At 40.2% G+C, this 25,738-nt stretch overlaps 1 protein-coding gene and 1 pseudogene across 3 annotated transcripts in view; one reads left to right on the forward strand and one right to left on the reverse strand.

The window, feature by feature from the left end:
- The window catches only part of ANKRD46 (ankyrin repeat domain 46), a 17,885-nt gene extending 547 nt beyond the window's left edge, over positions 1–17,338 (forward strand). Inside the window, exons 2-5 of one of the 3 annotated variants that reach the window (XM_023743334.1) lie at positions 5,991–6,053; positions 8,614–8,944; positions 10,330–10,488; positions 15,322–17,338. In XM_023743334.1, the coding sequence (XP_023599102.1) occupies positions 8,634–8,944; positions 10,330–10,488; positions 15,322–15,538 (687 nt within the window). In that variant the 5' untranslated portion in view covers positions 5,991–6,053; positions 8,614–8,633 and the 3' untranslated portion in view covers positions 15,539–17,338. Of the gene's footprint in view, positions 1–5,990; positions 6,079–8,613; positions 8,945–10,329; positions 10,489–15,321 lie in introns of all 3 variants that reach the window. The other 2 variants (XM_023743333.1, XM_006101875.3) reach the window with 2 other exon arrangements.
- Positions 17,339–18,639: 1,301 nt separating this feature from the next.
- Positions 18,640–19,212, reverse strand: LOC111823076 (annotated as a pseudogene).
- Between the last annotated feature and the right edge of the window lie 6,526 nt (positions 19,213–25,738).

A 25,738-nucleotide genomic window follows, 5' to 3' on the forward strand; every position in this document is an offset into this window, starting at 1 on the left:
CGCCCGTGCCGGGTTCAAAACAAAACAAAACAGCGTGGGCCCCGTAATTGACATCGATGCCGAGAAGCAGGTTGCTTACCCCCCAGATTCTCCAACACAGTGCTCTGCCTCCGGGACAAGTTATTTCTATTCTCTCTCTCTCTCTCTCTCTCTCTCTCTCTCTCTCTATATATATATATATATATACACACATACACACACACACACACACACACACACACACACACACATATATACACATACTGAGTGGGCAGATTATTAAGACCCCCTGACCTTTGTAGGCAATTAGCTATAATTTCGCGCTGAAGTTGCTAGAGGGCCAGATTATAAACGTCTGAATAGCACAACATACCTAAGTATCTTTGCTGATCAGGTTCATCCTATCATGTTGATGGCGTATCCCAATGGAGATGGCTTCTTCCCACAAGACAATGCGCCATGCCACGGTGCTCATATTGTGCAGGAGTGGTTTCAAGAACATGAGGGAGACTTCACCTTGCTTAGGTGGCCCCCACAATCACCAGATCTCAGTCCAACTGAGCGTTTGTGGGACGAAGTTGAAAGAGCCATCAGGCAGCTGGTTCCACAACCACCAAATCTCACAGAACTGGACAGTGCTATTCATCAGGCATGGTGCATGGTGTCAGATTCCTCGAATCACCTTTCAACATCTCGTGGAGTCAATGCCAAGAAAAATCGCCGCAGTATTGAAGGCAAAAGGTGATCCAACGAAGTACTGATGGGGTGGTCATAATAACCTGGCCACTCAGTGTGCATATATATATATATATATATATATATATATATATATATATATATATATACACACTCACACACATGCACACTGGTACACATATACATATACATATACATATACATATACGTGTATATTGATTTCAGAGAGGAAGGGAGAAGGAGAGATAGATAGAAACATCAATGATGAGAGTGAATCATTGATTGCCTGCCTCCTGCACGCCCCGCACTGGGGATCGAGCCCACAACCCGGGCACATGCCCTGACTGGGAATGGAACTGTGACCTCCTGGTTCATAGGTCGACACTCAGCCACTGAGCCACAGCAGCTAGGGCCAGGGGTGATTACTTTTAGAGTATACAGGTGTTAAATTAAGAATGTTGTACACCTGGAACTTCTATAATTTTTTTTTTAAGTCCTGAGCGTGACATTGTTAGAACAGGTCATCCAGGCATTTTAACTTTGGTGGCATTTTTAGTCTAATCTCAGCCAGCCTTTCGTATCGCCAAATGGTACTGCCTCTTTCATTGAAATGTCTCTCTGCACCCTGGCTGGTGTGGCTCAGTGATTAGAGCACTGGCCCATGTGCTGAAGGGTCTCAGTCAGGTTTCATTCCCCCTCAGGGGCACATACATGGGTTGCAGGTTCAATCCCCAGCCGGGTTGGGGTCGTGTGCTGGAGGCAACCAATCAATGTGTCTCTCACATCGTGTTTCTCCTCACCCCCCTGCCCCCTTCCTCTCTCTCTAAAGATCAATAAACATATTCTCCAGTGAGGATTTAAAAAAAAAAATTACAGCCTTTCTGGTTCTTGGTATTCTTATCTGCAAAATAAGGAGATTAGGTTAGAAGATCCTAAATGACCATGCCCCTCTGAATTTTTATGGAAATATTTAAATTTCTCCTAAGAGCACAATCCTGTGTGCCTTCAAACTATTTTAGGTGAAACATGGTTTAAATTTTGTGGACTGTTTAGAAAATAAGAAATTATTTGAAAAAGTTGTAATTCCTATATTTTTAAATAACACCAAATAAACAAATCAAGAATGCCATTTTTGTAGCACATTGATTCTGTGTAAATGAAATCTGCCGAAGTGGGCTCAGTGAGGTTTAGATTTCGGAATAGGCCTGGAATCATATTTATGACATTAATTTGTTTGGTAAACTTTTTTAAAGGAAGATTTAACTTCATCCCAACTCTAAATTTTCACAAATTCAGAATTAGTGAGGATTATAATGATAAGTAACTGAAATTAAAGAGAAACTTTAGTGGCACTCTTCTTGCTTTATACCTATACTAGATGCTCAAGTTGCACTTGAAGCCCAGGTAGACCACAAGGTGGCACCATTAGGCCATGTAAATAAAGTGTTGCTGTAGGGAAAAAATGTATTTTCTTTAAAAAAAATCAAATAAGTTTTTACAGAAGCACTATATGTGCATGAAAGGCTGCAGATTGACCTCCCATTACTTAATTTAATTTCTTTATTATATAACTAGAGGCCCAGTGCACTAAAATTCATGCACCCCGGGGGAGTCCCTCAGCCCAGCCTGCACTCTCTCACAGTCCAGGACCCCTTGGGGGATGTCCACCTGCTGGCTTAGGCCCACTCCCCAGGGGATTGGGCCTAAGCTGGCAGTCAGACATCCCTCTGGCAGCCCGGAGCCCTTGGGGGATGTCTGCCTAAGCCACAGTCAGACATCCTTAGCGCTGTTGAGGAGGCGGGAGAGGCTCCCACCACCGCCACTGCACTCGCAGCCAGTCAGCCTGGCTTGTGGCTGAGTGGAGCTCCCGCTGTGGGAGCACACTGACCACCAGGGGGTAGCTCCTGCATTGATTGTCTGCCCCCTGATGGTCAGTGCACATAATAGCAATTGGTCATTCCCGGTCGTTCTGCCGTTAGGGTCAATTTGCATATCACCCTTTTATTATATAGGATTACAAGTTATAAACTGGAAACTTTCAATGGGAGAAGTCTCTTACTAAGAATTTTATTTTATTTATTTATTTATTTTAAAATATATTTTATTGATTTTTTACAGAGAGAAAGGGAGAGAGATAGAGAGTTAGAAACATCGATGAGAGAGAAACATCGATCAGCTGCCTCTTGCACATCTCCTACTGGGGATGTGCCCGCAACCCAGGCACATGCCCTTGACCAGAATCGAACCCGGGACCTTTCAGTCCGCAGGCCGACGCTCTATCCACTGAGCCAAACCGGTTTCGGCTCTTACTAAGAATTTTAAACATGGTAAAATTACACAGTAAAGATTTTGGAAAATACTGAAAGGTATTAGAGTGAAATAAAATATTCAAGATGATCAATATTCCCTTTGTGAAAATTTAACTTTGATTTGTTTTAAGCCAATATCTTTCTAAAACTTGGATTGTAACTAAATTTTAATAATGCAAACAAATAATAAAGTAATACAAATATTGCAGGAGATGCATATCAGAAATCCTTTTTTGATTTTTTTTAAATTTCCTGATGGAGAAAGAAAATTTTAGGTGTTTTCTCACTACTTCATTGAACAAGAAAGACTTGAAAATAATGAGTCCAGGAACTTAGTCACTTCTTGTAAAGTAGGAAACATTTCCAAATATTTTATTGTTGTTTTTTCACACTTTTAAAATTTTATTTATGTGAGATGATTGCAAAGAGTTGATTCAGAATATATGAGCTGAACTGATGTTTCCTGTAAAATAAGAAACATTTCCAGATATTTTTTCCCACAGTTTAAAAAGAAGTTTATTTTCAATAAAATAATTGTAAGGAGTTAATTCAGAATTTGTGGACTAGAACTAATGTTTCCCTTTATGTAATCTTTGATAGAAAGGTTTGTTAACCTGATTTATTATATTTAAAAAGTCTTATAAAAAACAAACTTAGTGACTTAATTTTTTTACTCATAAAATGAGGATAATGATAGTACTTACCTTACAGAATTTTTATGAGGATTATACCAGTGATTACAAGAAAAAAACACTTAAATAGTGCCTGGAGTATAGTAATTTAATAAATGTTAAATATTATGTATCTCAGATGTTGCTAAATAGTTGTTTGCATAGTAATAGCAGATATACAAACACTCCTTTTTTCCCTTTTTATTAAGCTCCTATTTCTAAGAACCTCTACTAAGTAATATGTGATTAGCCTACTTCTAATTATTATATGAACTTAAACATAATGAACTGGCCTTCCTTAAAGTAGCATTCTGTAATTCACACATTTCACATTAACCTCACCTTTACTGCATAAAGTTAAGAATTTTAGACCCAGTGAAGTTAGATTAAACTGTTGGAAATAAGACAAAATGTGAATTCTCCACAAATTTAGAAATAAGGTAAACTTGTATCTGTCATGGTGGTTCCAGCTCTATATAAAAATTACTCCTGTTGAACATCTAGTAATTCTTTTTGAGCCTTGGAAGTAAAATTTAGAAGATTCTACTTATACGCTTCCTTCTTCAAATGTTCTTCATAGTACTGGCATATCCTGAAAGGATAGATTCTCAATTCCTTTTTAAATTTACTTAGTACCATGCTTTCAGAAAGAGGCCTACCTTTTTTTTTTTACATTAAGAATTCAAAATAAATACTCACATATTGTGTCTTTATTTTGGTTAGATAACTCCAAGGTTAAAAATTGGAATTCTAGCCATATGATCTGTGATAATTTAGTATTTCCCTGGTCCTTCTAAGACAATCTTCCTGATTTTATCCACTTCCATAACTTCTTGAGGAAGCTCTGAATAGATTTCTAGTGGTTGAGATCTAATTGGAGTCATAGACATTTTCTTGGCAGGTTTCTAGGAATTAGATCTAATGTATTTGTATAACATTGTTTGACATCACATAAATCTGTAATTTGCTCAAGTTTATTTTCTTATGGGGCCGTGTCAGATCAAAAGAAAATGGCAGTAAAGTAATGTCTTCCTGTGGATTTAAGGGAGCATTAAGATCATGGGCAGGGATGGCTTTATAATCTATAATTCTATCTCCAGACAAGAAGCAAAACTTGTTCTTTTCATAATGTGAACCCTGCTATCTTCAGCGTAACCCATCCTGCACCATTTTAACATGGAAAATTAAAGCCAGATTATGTGCTAGTGAGAGGCTTCAGTCATAGAGACTTCGCTCCCGGGCTTAGGACAAGGCAGGAAAATACCAGGCTTTGTGAATCAGAGTATTTGTTTAAGGAAATCGATGAAGTGGCTCTGTGATAGGAAGCTTGTCTAAGTTGTACTATAGAATCGCAGAGAACTAGGAAACAGTTGAGGAGGGCAGATGTTTTGTGTCTTCTCAGTCGTCATGTTATTTGTTGACACTATGGTGGGACTAGTCCTCACATATAGTTTGTCCGCCCTGGTCTTCACTTCCAACCCAGCACTGATGGCCCTTATGATACCACCTGACTTACAGATTGTACATGGAGCTTCGTAAAGTACCACTAATTATTTCTCTGTACAAGTTTGTTTAAAAGGATTTGATAACCGTGAACATGAATGACCAGTGAAAGGTTAACCTGGATTTCAGCCAGAGCTGTGCATTTGCGATTTGGACTTCAAACCCCACCATTCAGCATGGCACTGGCACATTTCAGGCACACAGTAAATGTTTGCTTAACAAATTTATGTTGATTTTTTTTTATGGACCACACTGCCTGTCCATAGTCCCTCAAGAATAAGAGCACAGTGGACAGACGGTTCTCTCGAAGTATTTCTCAGTGTGACTGGTGCCAGCGAAAGCGTGAAGGTGGAGCAGCACCGCACGCAGTCCAGGAACCGGCTCAGCCGTGTGGGAAAGGCCGAAGATAGACTTGAGCCAGGTTTTCTTTCGCACTGAAAAGAAGAGGGAAGACAATCGGAGGAGATCTAGCCATCATTAATAAAGTGGCTCTGTTGCCCACAAATAAGAAAAACATGTCAGAAAGATAAAACAAAAAGAATCAAATTTTGTGTCATCAGCAGAGAAAAAACTGCACTCCCAGAATTCACTCGAAGTCACCAGAATTCAGAATGCCTGACATTTTTTCTTATTTGTGGGCAACAGAGCCAAGTTCTTCCTTTTCACTCCTTTATTACTTGTCAGTTACTTTACTAGCCTCGTAAGTTGATGCCTTACCCATAGATTCTCTGGGGAACACCTACAGGCCGCACTAGCTTGTCTGTGTTTAAGAGAACAGCAAGGTTTTTTCACACCATACCTTTGTTATAACTGAATCTTCTATTTACTGTAGATCCTCGCCGGTACATTTCTGGATATCCTGTTGAACCTTCTTAGGAATTCAGAGAACTGCCAGGTGACCACTGAAAAAAGATCTCATCGTAAGGCTTACACGAATATTTTCTATGATGGCCTTGCTTTACGACAGATTCAGTTCTGTGATCAAAATGAGAAGTGTTATCTATCGCTGAGCTTATTAAACTTGGGGTAAGGCTAGCAGTTTCTCAAGGGCACAAAGGAACTCACAAGATACATCACTCTTATTCTTTCTTAAAAAAATAAACCAGAAAGGCTTTTCTTTTTTTTATTAACTGAGCCAACACTCAAAAGAATCCCAGTCTGCAAACCACAAGAATTCTAACAAAAAACACCGAGTGAATTGTTTTTCAGCATCTATTCAGACATAATTTAACCAAAACACATTACATCTTGAAAAGCACTTAGGTTGTATTTTATTTTTTTAAAAGTTTGTGCTGGATTTGTCTTTTTTAATGATCCAATCCAATGAATGCTGTAGGGGAAATAGAGAGATTATCCTCAAAAGGAAGATTCTTGACAATTTTATTGAGTAATTTCTTCTCATTTGGTTAGTTTCTTTTAAAAGCATTATATAATGTCATAATATGAAGTTTACTTTATCTTGATCTCTATAATTCTTAATCATAAGTAGGTTTCCCCCTTATTTAGAATTATCTTTAACAACTTCTCACTTTTTATATCCAATGGGTCATTAAATTGTGTGCTAATTTTATCTTATATATTCCTCTCCAGTATTCCCCCTTCTCTCGGCCACTGCTTTAGATGAGGTTCTCATCATTTCTCGTCTGGATTTCTGCAACGATCTATTGATTGATTTCCCTGTCTCCAATCTGACCCCCTCCAATCTAAGCTCTACATATTGCCAACTATGTAATCTTTCTGAAAGACTAATGTAATGACCATGCCATTTTCTTGGTTTAACATCCTTCAATGACTCTTTACTAAAATTTAGGTACAATAAACCTTCATGGAGCTGTTGGAACATTAAATAAAATTCAGTAAGAAGCTCTAGGGCAGTGCCTGGCTCAGCACAGGCCTTGAGTATCTGTTAATGTTTTCCCTTTGCACAAAGAACCTATGGCAGCAGCAGAGCTCCAATGTAAGGAAGCCCAGGACTAGAGGGACAGTGCAGGCTCTGCTGGGAGCCCCGGCTAAAAGGTGTAGGAGCTAAGAATCTCATCAAACCACAGCCACTGAGAGACACTGAAAAAGAGAGAGAGAGAGAGAGAGAGAGAGAGAGAGAGCGAGCTGAGGCAGGGAAGTATCAATGAAAGAGAAGTGGACAAACTGACTGGTGAAGCTGCACTACTCAGGTGGATGAAATATTAGAGAGGACACAGGTGGGATTGCTGCCTTTTCCCGCCTCTATTCCTGGACAGACCTGGTTTTCCTCATCTCTCAGTCTTCAGACAATGGGAGTTTGGCAAAGTCAGATATTAATTAATTAATTTATTAAATCTTTTCTTAAATTTTTATTCATATATATATATTGATTGATTGATTTTAGAGAGGGAGAGATAGAAACATCAGTGTTGAGAGAGAATCACTGATTGTCTGCCTCCTGCATGCCCCCTATTGGGGATGGAGCCTGCAATCCAGACATGTGTCCTTGACTAGAATTGAACCCAGGATCCTTCAGTCACTGGCTGATGCTCTATCCACTGAGCCATACCAGCTAGGGCTTTAAAAAAAAATTTAGAGAGGAAGGGGGAGAGAAAGAAACATCGATGTGGGAGCAAAACATTGACCAGCTGCTTCCTGCACACCCCTTACTGGGGATTGAGCCCAAAACCTGGGCAAATGCCCTGACCAGGAATGGAGCCAGCAACCTTTCAGTGCATAGGACAACGCCCAGCCAACTGAACCACACCGGCCAGGGGAAAAATCAGATATTTAGATAACCATAGAACAAAGGAGAAAAGGTTGAAAACTGTAAAAAAGATGGACAATCTGAAATAATTTATGATATTTCCAATTTTTAAGTTGAGTTTGTTGCTTTCTTTAGCTTTTCTCTTTCTATTAAAATTTGAAGTTTGTACTATAAACAACAATTAGCAGGAACTTATTGGGTATTGATTTTGCTGGGGTTTTTTTTTAATGCTGATTAGTTAACTTTTGAGCAGGTAGTTCTGTTTACCATATAGAATATCTCAAATACAATAAGAAGCAAATATATGGAATTACTTTAAGTAAGAATATGAGGAGTGAGTCCATGCATATGTGTGTGTGTGAAGTCTAAGGATGTGTATCTTTGTTTTCTAAATGCATCTTCCTACATGTCTTTGTTTTTTAAACTTAAATCTAAGCAGTTATATCTTGCTTAACTTTAAAAATAGCTTAATCTTTTTTACATGGTAAAAAGCAAAGTAAAGCTTTATAGTAATTTCATTGCAAATTTGACCCAACAGATATGAAGGAAATAAGACATTTTAATGGAAAATAAAAGGTAATTGATAACTTGGTTGCAGTTTCTGTTTGGAGAGGTAATTCATTGGAGGCAGGAGGCCAAGAAGGATAACAAAAAGCGCTTTTCTAAATGACTTCATTGTCTTGATTTAGTTTGGCTTCACTGAGTCTTACCTCATATTTCATTACAGGCACCCACCACATCAGAACGATGTCCTACGTTTTTGTAAATGATTCTTCTCAGACCAACGTGCCCTTGCTGCAAGCCTGCATCGACGGGGACTTTAACTATTCCAAGCGGCTTCTGGAGAGTGGCTTTGACCCCAACATCCGTGACAGCAGGGGCAGAACAGGCCTTCACCTTGCTGCAGCCCGCGGGAACGTAGACATCTGCCAGTTGTTGCATAAATTTGGTGCGGATCTTCTGGCCACAGATTATCAAGGGAACACAGCTCTTCATCTCTGTGGTCATGTGGATACTATTCAATTCTTAGTTTCCAATGGACTCAAAATTGATATTTGGTAAGTTCTCTGTGGTTTTTGAAGTCGAGTCATTTCTTCCCATGAATCTCCACCCAGTGGGCTAATCTTGGAGTCTGTTGATTTTGTTTCCTCATTGATCAGCTGTAGGGATACAGTCAGAAGGGCATTGAGAACAATGGAGTCTTGTTAGGGGAATGAGGGAACAAGGGGTTGACTTTTAGATTTATGCTGAAGCAGTATACGTTCTTCTAGGAAAGTAGTGGCTAGGTTCTGCTGTTAATTGTGTATTGTAAGACGAGAAAAAGAAGAAATAAAATTTGTTGAAAATCTATTATGGGCTGGGCACTCTTGTTTACTTATCTTAGCTCAAAATGAATAGCTCTTGTAGTAGGTATTATCTTCATTTGACAGATAAAATAGTTGTGACAAGAAAGGTTAAATGACTTGACAAAGGTCACATAGCTAGAATTTGAACCTAGTTCCACCTGATTCCAAAACTTGTTTGCCTTCTATCCTATAATATTCTATGCCAGCTTCATAATCTCTGAGGCTCAGAGTCCTTTTTATACTGAACCATTTGAAGAAGTGGTTCTCTTTATTTGTTTTAGAGATACTTTCTTTCGTGGGAAAGATGTCAGGCCACCTTTAAAGCTGAGCTTGGCCTTTAAACCACAGTTACATGTTGCCCTAATTTATTGGTGCTTTAATGTCCCTAAATATGAATAAGACAGTAAGTGGTTCTGCTACTATAAAGACAGTATGTGGTGGGAATTGACTACAGGATTCAGTTATTCAGGCTCTTCCTGTTGTTAGTGTTAAATAGCTTGGTAAACCAAAGCAGTTTATTTTGGTTGCTTTTGGGATTTTTTTTTAATTCTTAGAGTTAAATATATATACATATATATGTATATGTGTGTATATATATATATATGTATATTAATTGATTTCAGAGAGGAAGAGAGAGGGAGAGAGAGATAGAAACATCAATGATGACAGAGAATCATTGATCCTGCATGCCCCACAGTGGGGATTGAGCCCTTGACCTGGGCATAGGTCGACGCTCAACCACTGAGCCACGCCTGTCAGGCTAATTGTTAGACTTTAAAAAATATAAACATCCTTCCCATAAAATGTAAATGTCAAATGAAAATGGATCTAGAATTAGATTTTCCAATCAATTTCTGGGAGGATGCCCTCTTTTTCTTTTATTTATTCTCATTTATTCATTCTTTTGCCTATACTTTCCTTTTCCTTTTTCCCTAACTCAAAATTCAGGTTTCAGCTTGATCATTGGTTCTGCTCTGGGTTTTAATTTTGACTTAATTCAGCTTGTACTTTCTTCACTATCTACACAAGTAGGTACTAGCAATGTCATACAATTACTGTGATGACCTCTTTATTTTATTTTTTTTACCTTTTTTTAGCAATCATCAAGGTGCTACACCCTTAGTTCTGGCAAAGCGCAGGGGAGTGAATAAAGATGTCATCCGATTGCTGGAATCTTTGGAAGAACAGGAGGTAAAAGGATTTAACAGAGGAACCCACTCAAAACTGGAGACCATGCAGACAGCTGAGAGTGAAAGGTACTTAAGATACAATTTTTTAATGGACAAGTCATTTTAAGTCCCTGGATCTTTTATGATAACTTTGGAGTTTTCTGTTTATTCAAATACAGAGCTTTGATACTTCCTTTGAATTCAATGTGGGTCCCTGTGGCTCCCGATGACAGTTGAGAAGCTGTTAACAGGAAGCGTTATGTGCCCCATGCTCATAGTGTTCCGTGCAAGGGGATCTGCTGCAGCAGCAGTGCCAGAGAGCAGAGGTGGTTAGAACTGAAGGTGAGGGAAGCCACTGGAGTTTCAGGGTTTTAGTACAGTCACAAAAGGAATGGAATGTCAGAAAGGGAGAGAAGGGTAAGTCACAAAAGGGAGAGAAGGATAAGTAAGGCTGAGAACTTGGACAATTAGAAAAGACCAAAAGGTAGTTTCAAGGGTAGGGAAATGGACTGTTGAGGAAAAGTAAAACAAGAGGAGAGAAAGGAGACAAAATTTAACATGTACACAATTCAGTAATGTGAATGTGAAAGTGAAAGTGACTCTTCCATGAGTTGGAACAAATAAAATTTGGGCTCCTGTGAGTAATTGAAGCTAAGACAGTGACTGACTGGGTCGTAAGTCTCTCTTAATTTCTCATCTATAAGCAGTTCAGAACACAGTTCAGGGGGTGCTGAAAAGGTGACAAACCATTTTTTCTCCTGGCCTCACTGGCTCAACAGATAGTCAGTGAGCCAGACGTTGTTGTGCTAGCATGTCGTTTCATTGACCACCGTGGACTGTAAGCCTTCTAGATTTTACCAGGTAAGAAGGACCACGGGCTTATAATAGTCTCCCCCCACAGTGTTCAGTGGGATATATTTCAAGGGCTCTCATCAGGTGTTGACCCAGTAGCTGGGTGATCAGATGTGGATTTAGGATTATATATACCCCCCTAGACCATCAGGACCATTGTTTCTTTGAGTTCTACATGAAATCCTCTCTATTTTTCATAGTTCACCCTGCAATTCCTTTGTCCACATGATTGCTTTCCTCCCTCTTCGGGTGAGGCTGGTATTATATTCATTTGGACCATTAATTCCACTCTGAAGCTTAGGACTGTGTTGTTCACATACTTTCAAATATTTATTACTGTCAAAAAGATGAAAGAGTTTTACTTGTAGAATAGTGCATGTTTCTCATGAGTTATCATTGGAAGCTGACAAGTAGATAAAGTAAGCAGGAAGTCTTCTCTCACCTGTGTACTTTGGATCTGTCAGAATGTGTACTTTGGATCTGTCAGAATGCCATAAGCAATTTAATAGCATTGTTATCTATTATTTGTGACAGATTATGTTCTGCCAAAATAACTTGAAAGTTATTTTCATCTTTCTATAAAATAGTAGTAAATTACTTCAAGCTTTCTTCCCATGAGAAATTTTCAAGAATGTGCTTTTGTTTTTGCTAGTATATTTTTGAGATCTTGCTTGGTGTATTTCGTTAATAGCTCGTTTCTTGGCATCTCTATCAGAAATTGATTTTTAACTCATTTTGCCTCCGTTGTGATTACTTAAGAAGTAATTAGTCTTTTGAGCAGCTCAGTATTCCTGCTTCTTTCACATATCTTCCACACTTCAGTATGAGAATTTATATTATTTATATCATGTGTAAAGCCAGTTCTTCAGAAATTGAATTTTAATATTTGTTCTACCTGGTTGTCCTGTCTTGGTTGTCCTGTCTTACTTCTGCCCCTCAGCATCATGATAAAAATGCAGCGGTTTAAGCTTCAATTAAAAAGCTTAAAGGCAACATCATTAGTCATTAGGGAAATGCAAATCAAACCACAGTGAAATACCACTTCATACCCAGCAGGATGGCTCTACTCGAAAAGATGGGCAATAACAAGTGTTGGTGAGGATGTGGAGAAATTGGAACCCTCAGACATTGCTGGTAGGAAGGTAAAACAGTTTGGCAGTTCATTAAAAAGTTACACAGTGTTACCACATGAACCAGCAATTTCACTTCTAGGTGTATACTGAAGAAAATTGAAGACATGTTCACACAAAAACTTGTACACTAATGTTCATAGCAGCATTATTCAAATAGCTAAAAGGTGGAAATCACCCAAAAGTTCCATCAACTGATAAATAGATAAAGTGTCTTCTTATCTATCCAGTGGAATATTATTCCACCATAAAAAGTAATGAAATACTGATACAAACTACAACATGGGAAAACTTTGAAAACATGCTACATGAGAATAAGTCAGTCACAAAAGGCCATGTATTATATGATTCCATTTATATGAAGTGTCCAGAATTGATGAATAGAAAGTAGATTAGTGGTTGCCAGGAGCTGCAGGAAGGGACAGTGGGTAGTAATGACTGCGAATGGGTATGGAGTTTCTTGCAGGAATGATAAAAATGTTTTGGAATTAGATGGAGATTGTTGTACAACTTTGTGAATATACTAAAAACCACTGAATTGTGCACATTAAAAAGATAAATTTTGTGCTATCAGAATTGTATATTAATTAAAAAGTGAGAAAAAGCTTAAAGGAATTGGCTTGCACATGGCATTATAGCATAGCTGTGTAACAATTTACGTTTTCTAGAGCAGAAAATAAACCAAGAGTTTGAATGCATTTACGATAGTATTTTCCATTTCCCTTAGGCTTTGAGACATAGCGTAATTTCTTTCTTTAAAAAAAGATATTTTTATTGAGTTTAGAGAGGAAGGGAGAGGGAGAGAGATAGAAACATCAGTGATGAGAGAGAATCATTAATTAGCTACCTCCTGAATGGAGCCCACAACCCGGGCATGTGCCCTGACTGGGAATCGAACGGGACCTCCTGGTTCATAGGTCAGTGCTCAGCCACTGAGCCACACTGGCCAGGAAGCATAATTTCTTAAGGGCCTATATAAATCGAGTTGGTGAGAAATACTTCCCTATTCCCCCTATATCCTAAGTTTAATTTAGTTTCTTTTTTTATAGGTACAGGATGACTAAGACAGTGTAGATGACAAATGTACCCAAAAATTCACATGCACACACACCATCATGCTAGAAGTGGGTATTCCAAAGACAGTAGAAACATTTCGTTGAATAGAGTCACTATAGAAAATTCTGATGGGCAGAGCGTGATGAGCTCCTGGAGAAGGCTCAATGAATTCCCATTTTACATCTAACATCTTTCAGTATGAGAGCATGCCAGCTCAGGTATAGTCAATAAATTTTATGTCAGAATTAACTTCTGACCTTTATCTGTTTATGGTTTTACATGTTTAAACCTTAACGTTCTAATCTTATTTTTAACTTGCTTCGGTTTTCCTAAATTTTTGTATTGTAAATTCCCACTGAAAATGTCTTCTTGTATTCAGAGAATAAACATCTTTTAATATGAGAAATTGTGGATGTGAAGCACACTGGCTTAGTAGGAAGTCAGCTTCCCGTGATGAGAGAAGGCCTCTCATAGGAAAGGCTGAAGGACTCTGGTTGACAGTGTCAAGAAGTAAAATGAAGCTGTAGATTTAAAAAAAACTGCTAATTTTACATAGTGAACCAGACTCGAAGACATCGTTTTATGCTGTTTGCATTGTTTTGTACTCAGGTGGTTGGAAGAATATGAAAGGGTTTAGGGAGGGTAGTAATGATTTTTTCTAAGCAATAGATAGTTGAAACATATGATTATGGTCATTGTGGCTTTAATCTAAATGATAGCCTGCTGCTGGGCCTTCGTGTTGTGATGTAATTGCGGGTGCTAATCCCTTCGAGCTTTGAACTCATCATAGTGCGGGCTTTCAGATACGGAAGTCAGATATACTGTTTTCTGTTTATAGCAGTCATATTTCTCCTTGATAGAGTTCTGAAAGCCAGAGTCAATGCTTTTATGGTGTTTGTATTACCTAATTTCAGCTAGGTTCAGCCATTATGCAGTAGAGAAATAATCTTATTCTGTACTAGAGGCCCGGCGCATGAAATTCGACTGATGGCCATCAGTTGCACATCCTCAGCGCTGCCACGGAGATGGGAGAGGGTCCTGCCACCGCCACTGCACTCGCCCAGCCATGAGCCCGGCTCAGGGCTTCTGGCTGAGCGGCCTTCCCCCTGTGAGAGCGCACTGACCACCAGGGGGCAGCTCCTGCATTGAGTGTCTGCTCCCTGGTGGTCAGTGTGTGTTATAGCGACTGGTCATTCTGCCGTTTGGTCGATTTGCATATTAGCCTTTTATTATATAGGATTATTGTACAAACTAAAACTAAAACCAGTGGGAGGAAACTATTGAAAAGAATTCCTAATGAGTAGACTTGTTCAAATGTACAACAGATTGAGAAGTAAGCTTCCATTATTAGAGAATTACAGATAAAAGAAGAAATTCCTTCATTGATCAGATTATTAAACTAAATAATAATCCTCTTTTAACTTTAAGTTTCACATACTGTATTAAATGATTTTTTAGATTTGCCCATCTTTGCTTATTTTTATTACAAATTCTCAAATTATGAATCTTTGTTTTGAATTCTTCTAAATTTAAAATAAATTTGGTTTAGTATATGATGGAAACAACTCATTTGATCTACTTCAAGACTCCTGCTTGGGACTTTTTATTAGAAAAGCACTTTTAACTTTGACTCTGCTAGATACAAATCCAGGAAGCATAATTTTGTAGTTTAGCAACTTACAGTTCAAGGTAGCTTGTCCAGATACATAAATCAGAACATGAGTGTGTGAGATATAAATGTACATACATCAGTTTTCTTCCTGTGAGAATTGTGTTGTAAAGTTGCTCTTTTCTAAATAATGGTTTCTGTTGTTTTATGTTTTTGAAATGGGTGAAATGTGTTGTTTCATGCCTATTTCTTTTCTCTTTGCGTCTTTCACAGCGCCATGGAAAGCCATTCCCTCCTCAACCCCAACCTACAGCAAGGTGAAGGCGTCCTGTCCAGCTTCCGCACCACATGGCAGGAGTTTGTAGAGGATCTGGGCTTCTGGAGGGTTTTGCTCTTGATCTTTGTCATTGCTCTGCTGTCTCTTGGAATTGCCTACTATGTGAGTGGGGTGCTGCCCTTCGTGGAAAACCAGCCAGAACTGGTGCATTAAGGAGCTCATGGAAGATGGGCACACGCCTGCTTCCCGGCGTCAGTGTTTCTCAGTTTCTCAAAGTTGTTCTCTTAGTGCAAGGCAGTGAGTCTGTACATTATTTTCTTTTTGCATTTCTACATATTGTAATCCTTTTAGAATGACATGTTCATTTGAACTAATTACATACTGTAGTCAGTATATTGCATCCTAAAGCTACCTGTGACTCAGCCTGACTTCTTAGGAACACACAGCCTTGTGTGATAAAAACATGGAAATGACTAATGAAAGAAAGATAAGGGAAGTCCTTGCTGTGGAAACGTAACTCTAATATAGGACCAACTGAAGTGACGTGTTCAAAAGAAAAAAGGTTTCCTTGCATGGTTAGTTTTGGTTGGTGGTTTTATTTTGTGTTTTTTTGTTTTGTTTATTTTTCTCTCTTTATTTATAGTCTTGGAATAGAGGAGAGAATGAAATATTCAGCTTAAAACTTGAAGTGCTTTTTTCAAATCCCACAGAGTAAATCAGTATTGTTGAACCTGTTTGGTTTATTTTAGTACTTTCAAGTTTAGTCACAAACCAAATAGAACTTTTGAAAGTGAGCTATATTTTCTTCAAAAATTATTGATTTGATCTTATATTTATTTGTTTTTAGGATAATTTTGTGTTTTTGTATGTTTGTTTGTTTTTGTAAACTGCTTTGCTTGTTGTGATATGTGTGACAAGTGAACTTGTTTACTTTTCAATTTCCCCTAGAGTTTATTTCAAGGATAGTCTGTTCATCAAAAATATAGTCAGAAAACTTTTTCTGTTAAGTAGTTAGCAGGGGAAAATAACTGATATTTAATGGTCACTATAATTTTGTAGTGCTATTATGATAGTGGAAAATTCAGTTCCATAAGCTTGCCATGTTGTCACAATTGTATTGTAGTTCATATTTATTTCATTTTATGTGCAGCCCTTGTAGAGGCCCTGTACGATTGTCATAACAATTTTCAGCCATGTCAGTAATTCTCCAGAGTCAAGAACGGATGGAGTATGTCTGAGTTAACAGCTCAACACAATTGTACTGGGTGTCATAAATGTTTTATGAATGGTAATATTATGTAAATTGAAATTTGGCTCCTAAACTATATTGAAGCATTCCGCAGTATGATTGAAGGCCTCTTTTGTTAATGATTCTGTTATGTATAAAAAATGTTCTTGGGCTATTAAAAAAGAATATGAAGACTTGATAATTGTTCATTGGGTATAGTCAGAAAACTATAATGAAAGAACTAATGGTTCTACTTTTTAGAACAAAGACTTCTAAGCTACTGCTATTTGAATTGTTGCTAGAATTCAAACTTTTAGTTTAGAATAGAATTGGTATTTCTGTGATTCTTATTGCTTCTTGTTATTAGCTTTTTTGTATTTACATATCTAAGATTGAGGAGGCTTTATCCTCCCTTTCTTGTGTCTCTTTCCTCTCTTAAAGAGCTGTTTTAAAATTCCTGATTTATCTGATTGCTTCAGAGTCTTGCTTTTAGGTTAGATAACAAAATAAACCTTACTTAATGTAAATAAAATAAAAACTGGATTTTAGAACAGAGAACACTAGAACACTAGACATCAAAGTATATTCATAATGAAAGCTGTGGAACTAGCTTTACATTTGTTTGTAAATCTAAACAGATATGCAAATTGGCTAAATATATATGTACATATGTTGCATTTTTATGATTCCTTTTAAGTACTGATTTCTTTGTATTTTATTCTCTGCATTCAGAATTTAGTGACACTACCAATAAATGTATATATAATCTCTTAATCACAATCCAATTTTTAGTGTATCATAGTTTTTTCTTTTAATTTAAGGTGTGCTTTTTTGTTTGTTTTGTTTTAAGGTTTGTTTTTTAAAAAATGGGTTGTAAATTGCTTAGAAAACAAAGAGGTTTTTTTTCAGATGTGGTTTAATAGTTATATCAAGTTTATATGTTTGCCTTATAATTGCTCTGAAACTAATTTGGGTGAATTGCTTGTGGATTTAAAAGTGATAATAACTTTGATGCTTAACTACCTCCCAGTTATACAAGTCACATTACATGCCTCATTTCATTTCATCCTTATGTTCCCCCAGCCCCACTGCATCTCCCCTTTTTATAAGATGAGGGAACTGACACAGGGAGGGATAAGTAGCTTGTCCAAGGTCAAAGCTAGGGCCTATAGAGAAACAGGTTTTCCAGATTGAGGCTCTATCCCCAACGGTAAGTTTTCTTTTTCTTAGCCCCCCTGTCTGTCACGAATCTGGCGGTGGAGCCATCTAGAACCTCGCCTGCTGCCGTCTCAGCAGCATGTTACTAAAATTTCCACTCCTGTTCCTAAATACTTACCTTTTCTTCTTTCTATAATGTACCATTTCCCCACATCCTCCTAATATTACTAATCTTTAAAATTCAAGCTCAAACCCCTGGCATGATCAGAAAAGCTCCCGTAGTTAACCCTATCTGACTGCCCACTCCGGTCCCATTTCCTTATTGTTTACCATAATCATGAGCAGGTATTCTGTTTTTCATTTGTGTCTTTAATTGTAAGTTCACGAGAGCAGGGTCTTGGTCAAGTTTTACTACCTTATCTGCCCACAGTGCCTCCTATAGAACTCTTCGTACACAAGTACTAATAGCATTACGTTGTCACCTATAGCTACATGTTTTCTTTTCAGATTAAATAGCTTTTATCGTTCCCATGTTTCCTTCGACATGCTGCAGGTGGGAACTGTGCTAGTCCTGCTCCCACAGGATGCCTGCCACTTGTCCTGTGAAGCCCCTTTACCTGAGAGCATCAGGCTGTGGGCCCGCATACTGCTTTCTCCACCACTTCGCATGGACGTCCCGGAGCAGTGCCCCCTGGTGGTGGTGTTTTAACCAGGCCTCGGTCTTTTGCCTTGTGAAACCATGTATGTATCAAAGTGCCTTCAGCTGCAAGAAACCCAAATCCAAATTCAAAGTGGCTCACACTATAGGAAGTGTACTGCTTTGTATAACTAGAAGTCCAGAGGTCGTCACCCCAAGGTGACATAATGCAAATTTATTTATTTATTTATCTTGGGCCCAATTTTATGGTTTTATTATCACAAATACAATGTGCACACAACCTGTCTATTCCTTTTCTTCGCTGCGCAGCCTGGCATAGGGATCGGTGACTCTGAGGGCCAGCGGGGCTGCTCTTCCCACAGTGGCTCTGTGGTTCTTTGAGGAGACGCTGTGAGTGGTCTCAGCACAGTAAGACTTACTGCACTTCAGCAGCACTTCAAGCTCCTTGACGTTAGGGACCAGAAGCTTCCGAAAGCCACTGGGCAGCATGTGCTTTGTTTTCTTGTTGCTCCCATAGCCAATGTTGGGCATCAGGATCTGGCCCTTGAATCTTCTATGCACCCTATTGTCAATGCCTTGGGTTTCTGCCAGTTCCGCTTAATTTTGACATATCGGTCTGACAGATGCGGATGAACTTCTTGGTCCTCTTTTCGACAATCTTGGGTTTCACGAGGGGTCTGAGGGCAGCCATGGTGCCGAGTAGGAGATGGCTGCCACCTCCGTAGGCAGCGCCAAGGAAGAGGACATAATGCAAATTTAGCTCAGTTCCCCTGTGCTTTTGGCTCTTCCCTCCTGTTTGTTGGCTTCATCCTTCAGCTGGTTTTGAGATGAGTCCAGGATTTTCAGGCCTCACTGCCATTTGTAACCATGGAGAGAAGAAGAAAGAGACCATCTTTTCTGTGGTTCTCTCCCAGGAAACTTTCCTTCGAAGCCCCCACATTTCTAGCGTTCAGGAGCTGCAAGAGGCTGTTGTATGGGACAGGACGCCCGAGATACATGACATTTTCATTTCTGCAGAAGGTGCTTTTGGACAGCAGTGTTCTAAAATCTACCTTGGGCTTTGGGCTCAAGTCAGGTCAGGTCAGTATGGAGCTAGATACTGAACTGTATTACAGCAGTGCCTGCCCCAATTACTTCTACTGGGTTCTTTATTAATAGGCAGTAAACATGTGCTGGCGGGTGTCGCTCAGTGGTTATATCATTGACCTGCACACCAGAGGGTTGTGGGTTCATTTCCTGGTCAAGGGCATGTTCCTGGGTTGCAGGTTCAATCCCTGACCCAAATCTGGGTGCGTGCAGGAGGCAACCAATCAATGTGTCTCTCTCACATTGATGTTTCTCTCCCTCCCTCCCTCCCTCCCTCCCTCCCTCCCTCCCTTCTCACTCCCTTCCATTCTCTCTAGAAATCAACGGAAAAATATCCTCACTCCTCATGTGAGGATAAAAATAAAATAAGTGGCAACACTGTACAGTGCTTATTAACTCATTCAATCTTTGCAAATTGCTATTGTCATCCACGCCTCACAGGGGAACTGAGGTACCGGAGGTGGTTGGAATGACATGCCCAAGGTCACATAGCTGTAAATGGCAGAGCTGGGATTTGAACTCGGGCAGCACAAGAACGGAAGGCTCTTCCTCTTCCCATCATGCTATGATGCCTGCCTCTGCTTAGTTGTGATGCAGTTGGCTTGAAGTAAGGACTAGCACTCTGTACCTAACCACTGCATCTATTGGAAGGAAAGTTCCTGGGGCTGCTGCTGACACAGTTATCCTTTATGAAGACCCCTGAGGAGGAACTTCTGCTCCTTGCAACCACAAACTGCATTTCTGCTGAGTTTTGCTTTCATCTTATGTGCTGGATGAATTATGTCATAAGCTGCATGCCAAATTTGGGTTCTACCAGAAGCAGCTGTAGTATAGGTCATCATGGTGGTTTATGAGAACCTCACTCCTCGTTTATTTTATGGTTTATGAGAACCTCACTCCTGGTTTTCTAAATGTTCACTTTCATTTATGCTGTTCTGTATTTCCTCAGCCCCCTTAGATTAGACAGTTATTCTTATTAGTACGAGTAGCTGGGATGACCACAACGATACCTATCAAGTTCTGGACGCTGGCAGCAGGAAATACATTGACCTTTTGCAATTGGAAATAGTACCTTATTTCCTTCCATTCGAAATGCAATTATGGTTTCTGGCATACCTGCCATTGTCAGTTTACCTTATTTATGTCTCTCTTTGTTCCAGACAGGGTTAAGTTCAGCTGAATCAGCAGGTATTACTCTAAACTCTGGAAATCAAATGTCTTGGGTTTTTCTGACATTCTGATGAGTCACTTGAGTGAAGCCTGATCTATGAACATAAACAAGTTCCTATAATAACAGAATTGTGGAGATGGAGGGGCATTAGAACATACCTAGGGAGGGGGAAAGGCGGCCTCACAATTAAGAAAAGGGCAGAACAGCTATGTGAACCCAGACATGGTCTGTCACCTCACCTCTGCTACACTGCCCACTGCTCACAGGTCTCCCCGCCCACCCAGGGGTTATGCTAAATGTCATTTTAAAGTACAAGTGGCTTGTGTTAGAGACATGGAAATATACTTTCTTGCCATTGTGTTCTGTGTACTTTAATGGTTAACCAAAGCACTGACCTGTTCCTTAAGCTGATACTGTCATAAACCACGGATGCTTCTTTCTAAGTCTAATCTCCATTTGTTTGTGAACAGGAAGATCACTACAAACCTATCATCTTACCTTGATAAACATTAAAAAACATTTTTTTGTTGTTAATCCTCACCCGAGGATATTTCCCCCCATTGATTTTTAGAGAGAGAGGAAGGGACGGGGAGAGACAGAGAAACATCGATGTGAGAGAGACACATTGATTGGTTTCTCCTGCACGTGCCCCACTGGGGCCAGGGATTGAGCCTGCAACCAGGTAAGTGCCCTTGAGCAGAATTAAACCTGTGACCCTTCAGTCCAAGAGCCGACACCCTAACTACTGACCCAAACTGGCTAGGGTGATAAACATTTTAAGTGAAAAATCTTTTCACTTCTCAAAAAAAAAAAAATCCACATTGAATAACACGCTTCCCCTAGAAAGCACCTGACACTGGGAGTGCTGAGAGGGAGCTAAGCAGAAGGTGCGGGAGTTCCCCTAGCAGGTGTGGTGTGACCACCTCTTCCCCGCTCAGTCACTACCTTTCTTACTAGAACAAGGATTTCTTCAATCCCAGTGTCTGCTGCAGACCTCTAATTCACGTCAGGACCCTAGGGGACGTCTACAGGGCCCTTGGTGAACGTAAGCCCTGGGGTTAGGAAATGCCTGGTGCTCGGGTGTGTCAGAGGTGTCTGTGGTGTTCATCGAGTTTTTCAATATTTCCTGGGGGTCCTTTTTCACATCTTGGGAAGCGTTTGTAAAAGGAAATGAGAAATGTGCGAGTATAGGAGAATGACCCACACTCAGGGCGACGCTGTCACTGTGTCCGCTTAGGAATCTCTCACTGAGGAGCATACAATAGGTTGTTCTCCCCCGGTACCCCCTCAATTTTGTTTTGTTTATTATTTTTTCATGTCCAAATTAGTCTAAGGATCAATTTAATAATAAACTCTGACCCAGAGTACTTTCAACTGGAAATATGCAACCGTAAATCTCCTGAGATTTGTTTTTTTTTTGTTGTTTTTTTTTTTTTTTTTACAGAGAGGAAGGGAGAGAGATAGAGAGTCAGAAACATCGATGAGACAGAAACATCGATCAGCTGCTTTCTGCACACCCCCCACTGGGGATGTGCCTGCAACCCAGGTACATGCCCTTGACCGGAATCGAACCTAGGACCCTTCAGTCCACAGGCCGACGCTCTATCCACTGAGCCAAACCGGTTTCGGCGAGATTTGTTTTTTTAAACGGTAAATTTTTTACTTGCTGCAACCATTTCAAATAAATGTGAACATATATTATTTTATGATTATATTTCAGCAAATTCAAGTTATTTTATTTTACAGTGTCCATTTATGTTCTTTTGAAATTGTATGATATGCCTTCTGCACACATACCGAGTGCTTATGTGTTTTTGTATGTGTCATTAAACCAAATGCCTTCTGGAGGTTCCAGAAGAATCACTAACCTAATTCTCTTGAATCCTCATGCTCTAAGCTGCAAGTACGTAGGAGGGAGGCATTGTAGAGTTAGTTATTTCTTCCTATAATGGGCTATGAGAAGGTTATTTTCTGTCGCAATAAAATTAATATTCCCTTTCTCTGGGGATTAATTTCCAAATTCGAAGACTCTGGGTCAGAGTTGGCTGGACTGTTTCACTGAAATTTCAGCCCCTAAGAAACAAAAATAGGGTTTGCAGTAGTTTCTAGGTCACTGGCACAGAACACTGGCAGAATGCTGTCGCTGCCTTTGGATAGTCCTAGTTAGTACAATTCCATCAGCACAGGCTGTTCTTTTGGCCTGTGATTCAAACGTAGGAGAAAATATAATACGGGGGTCCCCAAATTTGCTCTACAGTTTTCAGGTTTGGGTGATTCTTATTTTAGTAAATCCCGTGACTTCAGGGAGGGAAGACACATGTAATCAGATATAAGTTCTATATTTCACCTCACTGAGCTGTTGACAGTTTTTGTTATTTTCATTTAAATTTCATTTTGGGGTCAGAATACTGAAAAGTGTGCAGACTTGGAGTGAATAGATCCATGCTCTACTTAACGTGGACTAACTGTGGTAAAATAAGCTTTCAGAACCTCTGTTTTTGTAAAACAGAAATAAATACCCACCTGATAGACTTATAAGGAATAAAAATAACTTATCTGAGTGCTGTGTGTGTTTGTGTGCCTGGCCCTATAAGGGCTGATACTGTCATTATCCCCGTAAAGAAAACAAGGCTTGAACAGTTAAGTCCGCTTCCTGAGGGCGTGGAGTAGACCAGGCCAAGGGCCGGCCCAGTTGTGGGGATGCTGTGGGCAGCCTGAGACACCGTGCCTCTCCCGCTGAGTCACCGCCTCTGAAAGTGCCTGGTACCTTACAGTGGCTCCGTGTAAGTTCTCCCTCTTGTTTCTTGGCAGAATAAATGATGTGATTTATTGACTTACTCTAGCTTTTCATGTGTGAATGGTTTAAACATTATCACACAATTTCTGATTTGCTGAGGAAGCTTTAATAACTGCTTTATGAATTAGAACCCCTGTCCATGCGTCGTCTTCTTCTTTTTTAAAAAAATGTATTGATTTTTTTACAGAGAGGAGGGGAGAGGGATAGAGAGTTAGAAACATCGATCAGCTGCCTCTTGCACGCCCCCTATTGGGATGTGCCCGCAACCAAGGTACATACATGCCCTTGACAGGAATCGAACCTGGGACCCTTGAGTCTGCAGGCTGACGCTCTATCCGATGAGCCATACCAGTTAGGGCTCCATGCGTCTTCTTAGCAGTGGCCGTATAGGGGCCCATAGGACCTCCCAGGCATCATCTCATCAGCTCTGAGGGCCCCTCCTCAGTAAAAGAACCTCTCAAGCCCAGAGACCCCTCAGTGCCAGGGAGGAGGAAAATGCTCAGGTCCATGAATGTGAGCTGCCCGACCTCACGCCACACTAAGGGGAGGGTGCCTTTCTTAACCAATGAAGCTTTAAAATGTCAAACACACACCCTGTAAGACTCAAGAGGATGATTTCCATCGAGATCCACGAGGAAAGACCCAGGTGTTGGTGGCCACAGTTACTAAGTTCTGTTAAAGGGGATTCCTTGAATGGAGCTCTTCTTGAAGATAACAGAACAGATGAGAATCATGGAAGCTTATATTTTCTTTCTAGTCGAGCTTTTCTGTTTAGGAAGCATGACACTTCTCTCTGGTGATTTTTGCATCTGTGATTATGATGGTGCTGTTAGATCCCCAGAGATAGAGTGACATCATCTTGCCCAATTACAGAATTTTAAAAATATATATATATATATTTTTATTGATTTCAGAGAGGAAGGGAGAGGCAGAGAGAAATAGAAACATCAATGATGAGAATCACTGATTGACTGCCTTCTGCACACCCTACACTGGGGATCAAGCCCGCAACCCGGGCATGTGGCCCGACTGGGAATTGAACCATGACCTCCTGGTTCATAGGTCGATGTTCAACCACTGAGCCATGCTGGCCGGGCCAGAAGTGTTTTCATGTCTGCGTTTAGAAATCCACAGTGCTTCCCATGATCTTTAACAGGTATGTGTTCATCATGTGGAATGGGAATACACTGGATCCTCCAGCCAGTCTGCAGTCCTCATTCTGGAAAGTGGCAGCCCCCATCCCCAGCACCAAGGAGCTCTGCCCTGTCTTCTGTTCCCTTTGACAAGCCCTACCCTCCCCAAGGCCTGCCCTGCCCTAGTCTTGAGCTGCAGTTGGAAGAGAGAGAGGCTTGGAAAGCAAGCAGTGACCTTGTTCTCTAGCCCTGACTCCGAGAATGCTATAAATAAAAGGGACCCGGAGCTCCCACCCCCCCAAAATTATGATTCTTTTTGTACAACTTCTATTAAAAAGAAAGTCTTATTAGAGAGAAATCATTCCAGTTCCAGAGTTATATGGTCAAGCCCCCTTCTGCTGATCGGAATTCGGCATTGTGGTTAATGGAGTCCTAATTACTCAGACTGTGGCCGGACTTGGGTTCCCTGGCTTTCCACTGCTCAAATAGCACTCCTCGCTGTAGAATAAATATAGCTGGTCAATTTATTTCCCATGTCAGCCTTTTAAAATAGTTACGGGTATCTGTTGTTTCTGGATCATTTTATTTGGGGAAAAAACCAGTTGTAACAGAATCGACACCGTGCTTCCGAGTTGTAAGGATGGATAAAAAGGGATGCGATTAGATGACCCACCTCCAGCCCCCGAAGGGAAGTACTTGGTCTTCCTACCTCACCACGTACCAGGTCCACAAGAAAACAAAATAAACAAGGCACACCGTTGCACAGACCCCCTCTGTTTGTGAGTGGGAGGCAGAATGGCTCGGTGGCTAAACACACAGGCCTTGGCATCAGACAGACCTGGCTTTGGAACTCAAGCCTACAATCATCGTGAAGTGGCCTGGGTACCCACCACTGGCCCTGGCCTCAATGCAGGGCCTGGTAACTCTCAATTATTAGCATAATGATATGATTACTTCCCCTGTGGGCCAACCACCGTCTTGAACGGTGACAGCCCTCCCTCCCCCCCCCACCCCCCACCCCCACCACCCCTGTTCCCCCAAAGACAGGACAGCTCCGGTTCTCCTGTAATCAGCCTCAGGCACTGGCTGATTGGTTCCCGGATGACTGGATGGCTTCCGCTCTTGTTGGAGCTTTCATTAAAGAATACCTTAATTATTAGCTTAAGAGGACATTGACCACAG

The sequence above is a fragment of the Myotis lucifugus genome, unplaced genomic scaffold, assembly GCF_000147115.1.
Source record: "Myotis lucifugus unplaced genomic scaffold, Myoluc2.0 scaffold_385, whole genome shotgun sequence".
NCBI lineage: Eukaryota > Metazoa > Chordata > Mammalia > Chiroptera > Vespertilionidae > Myotis > Myotis lucifugus.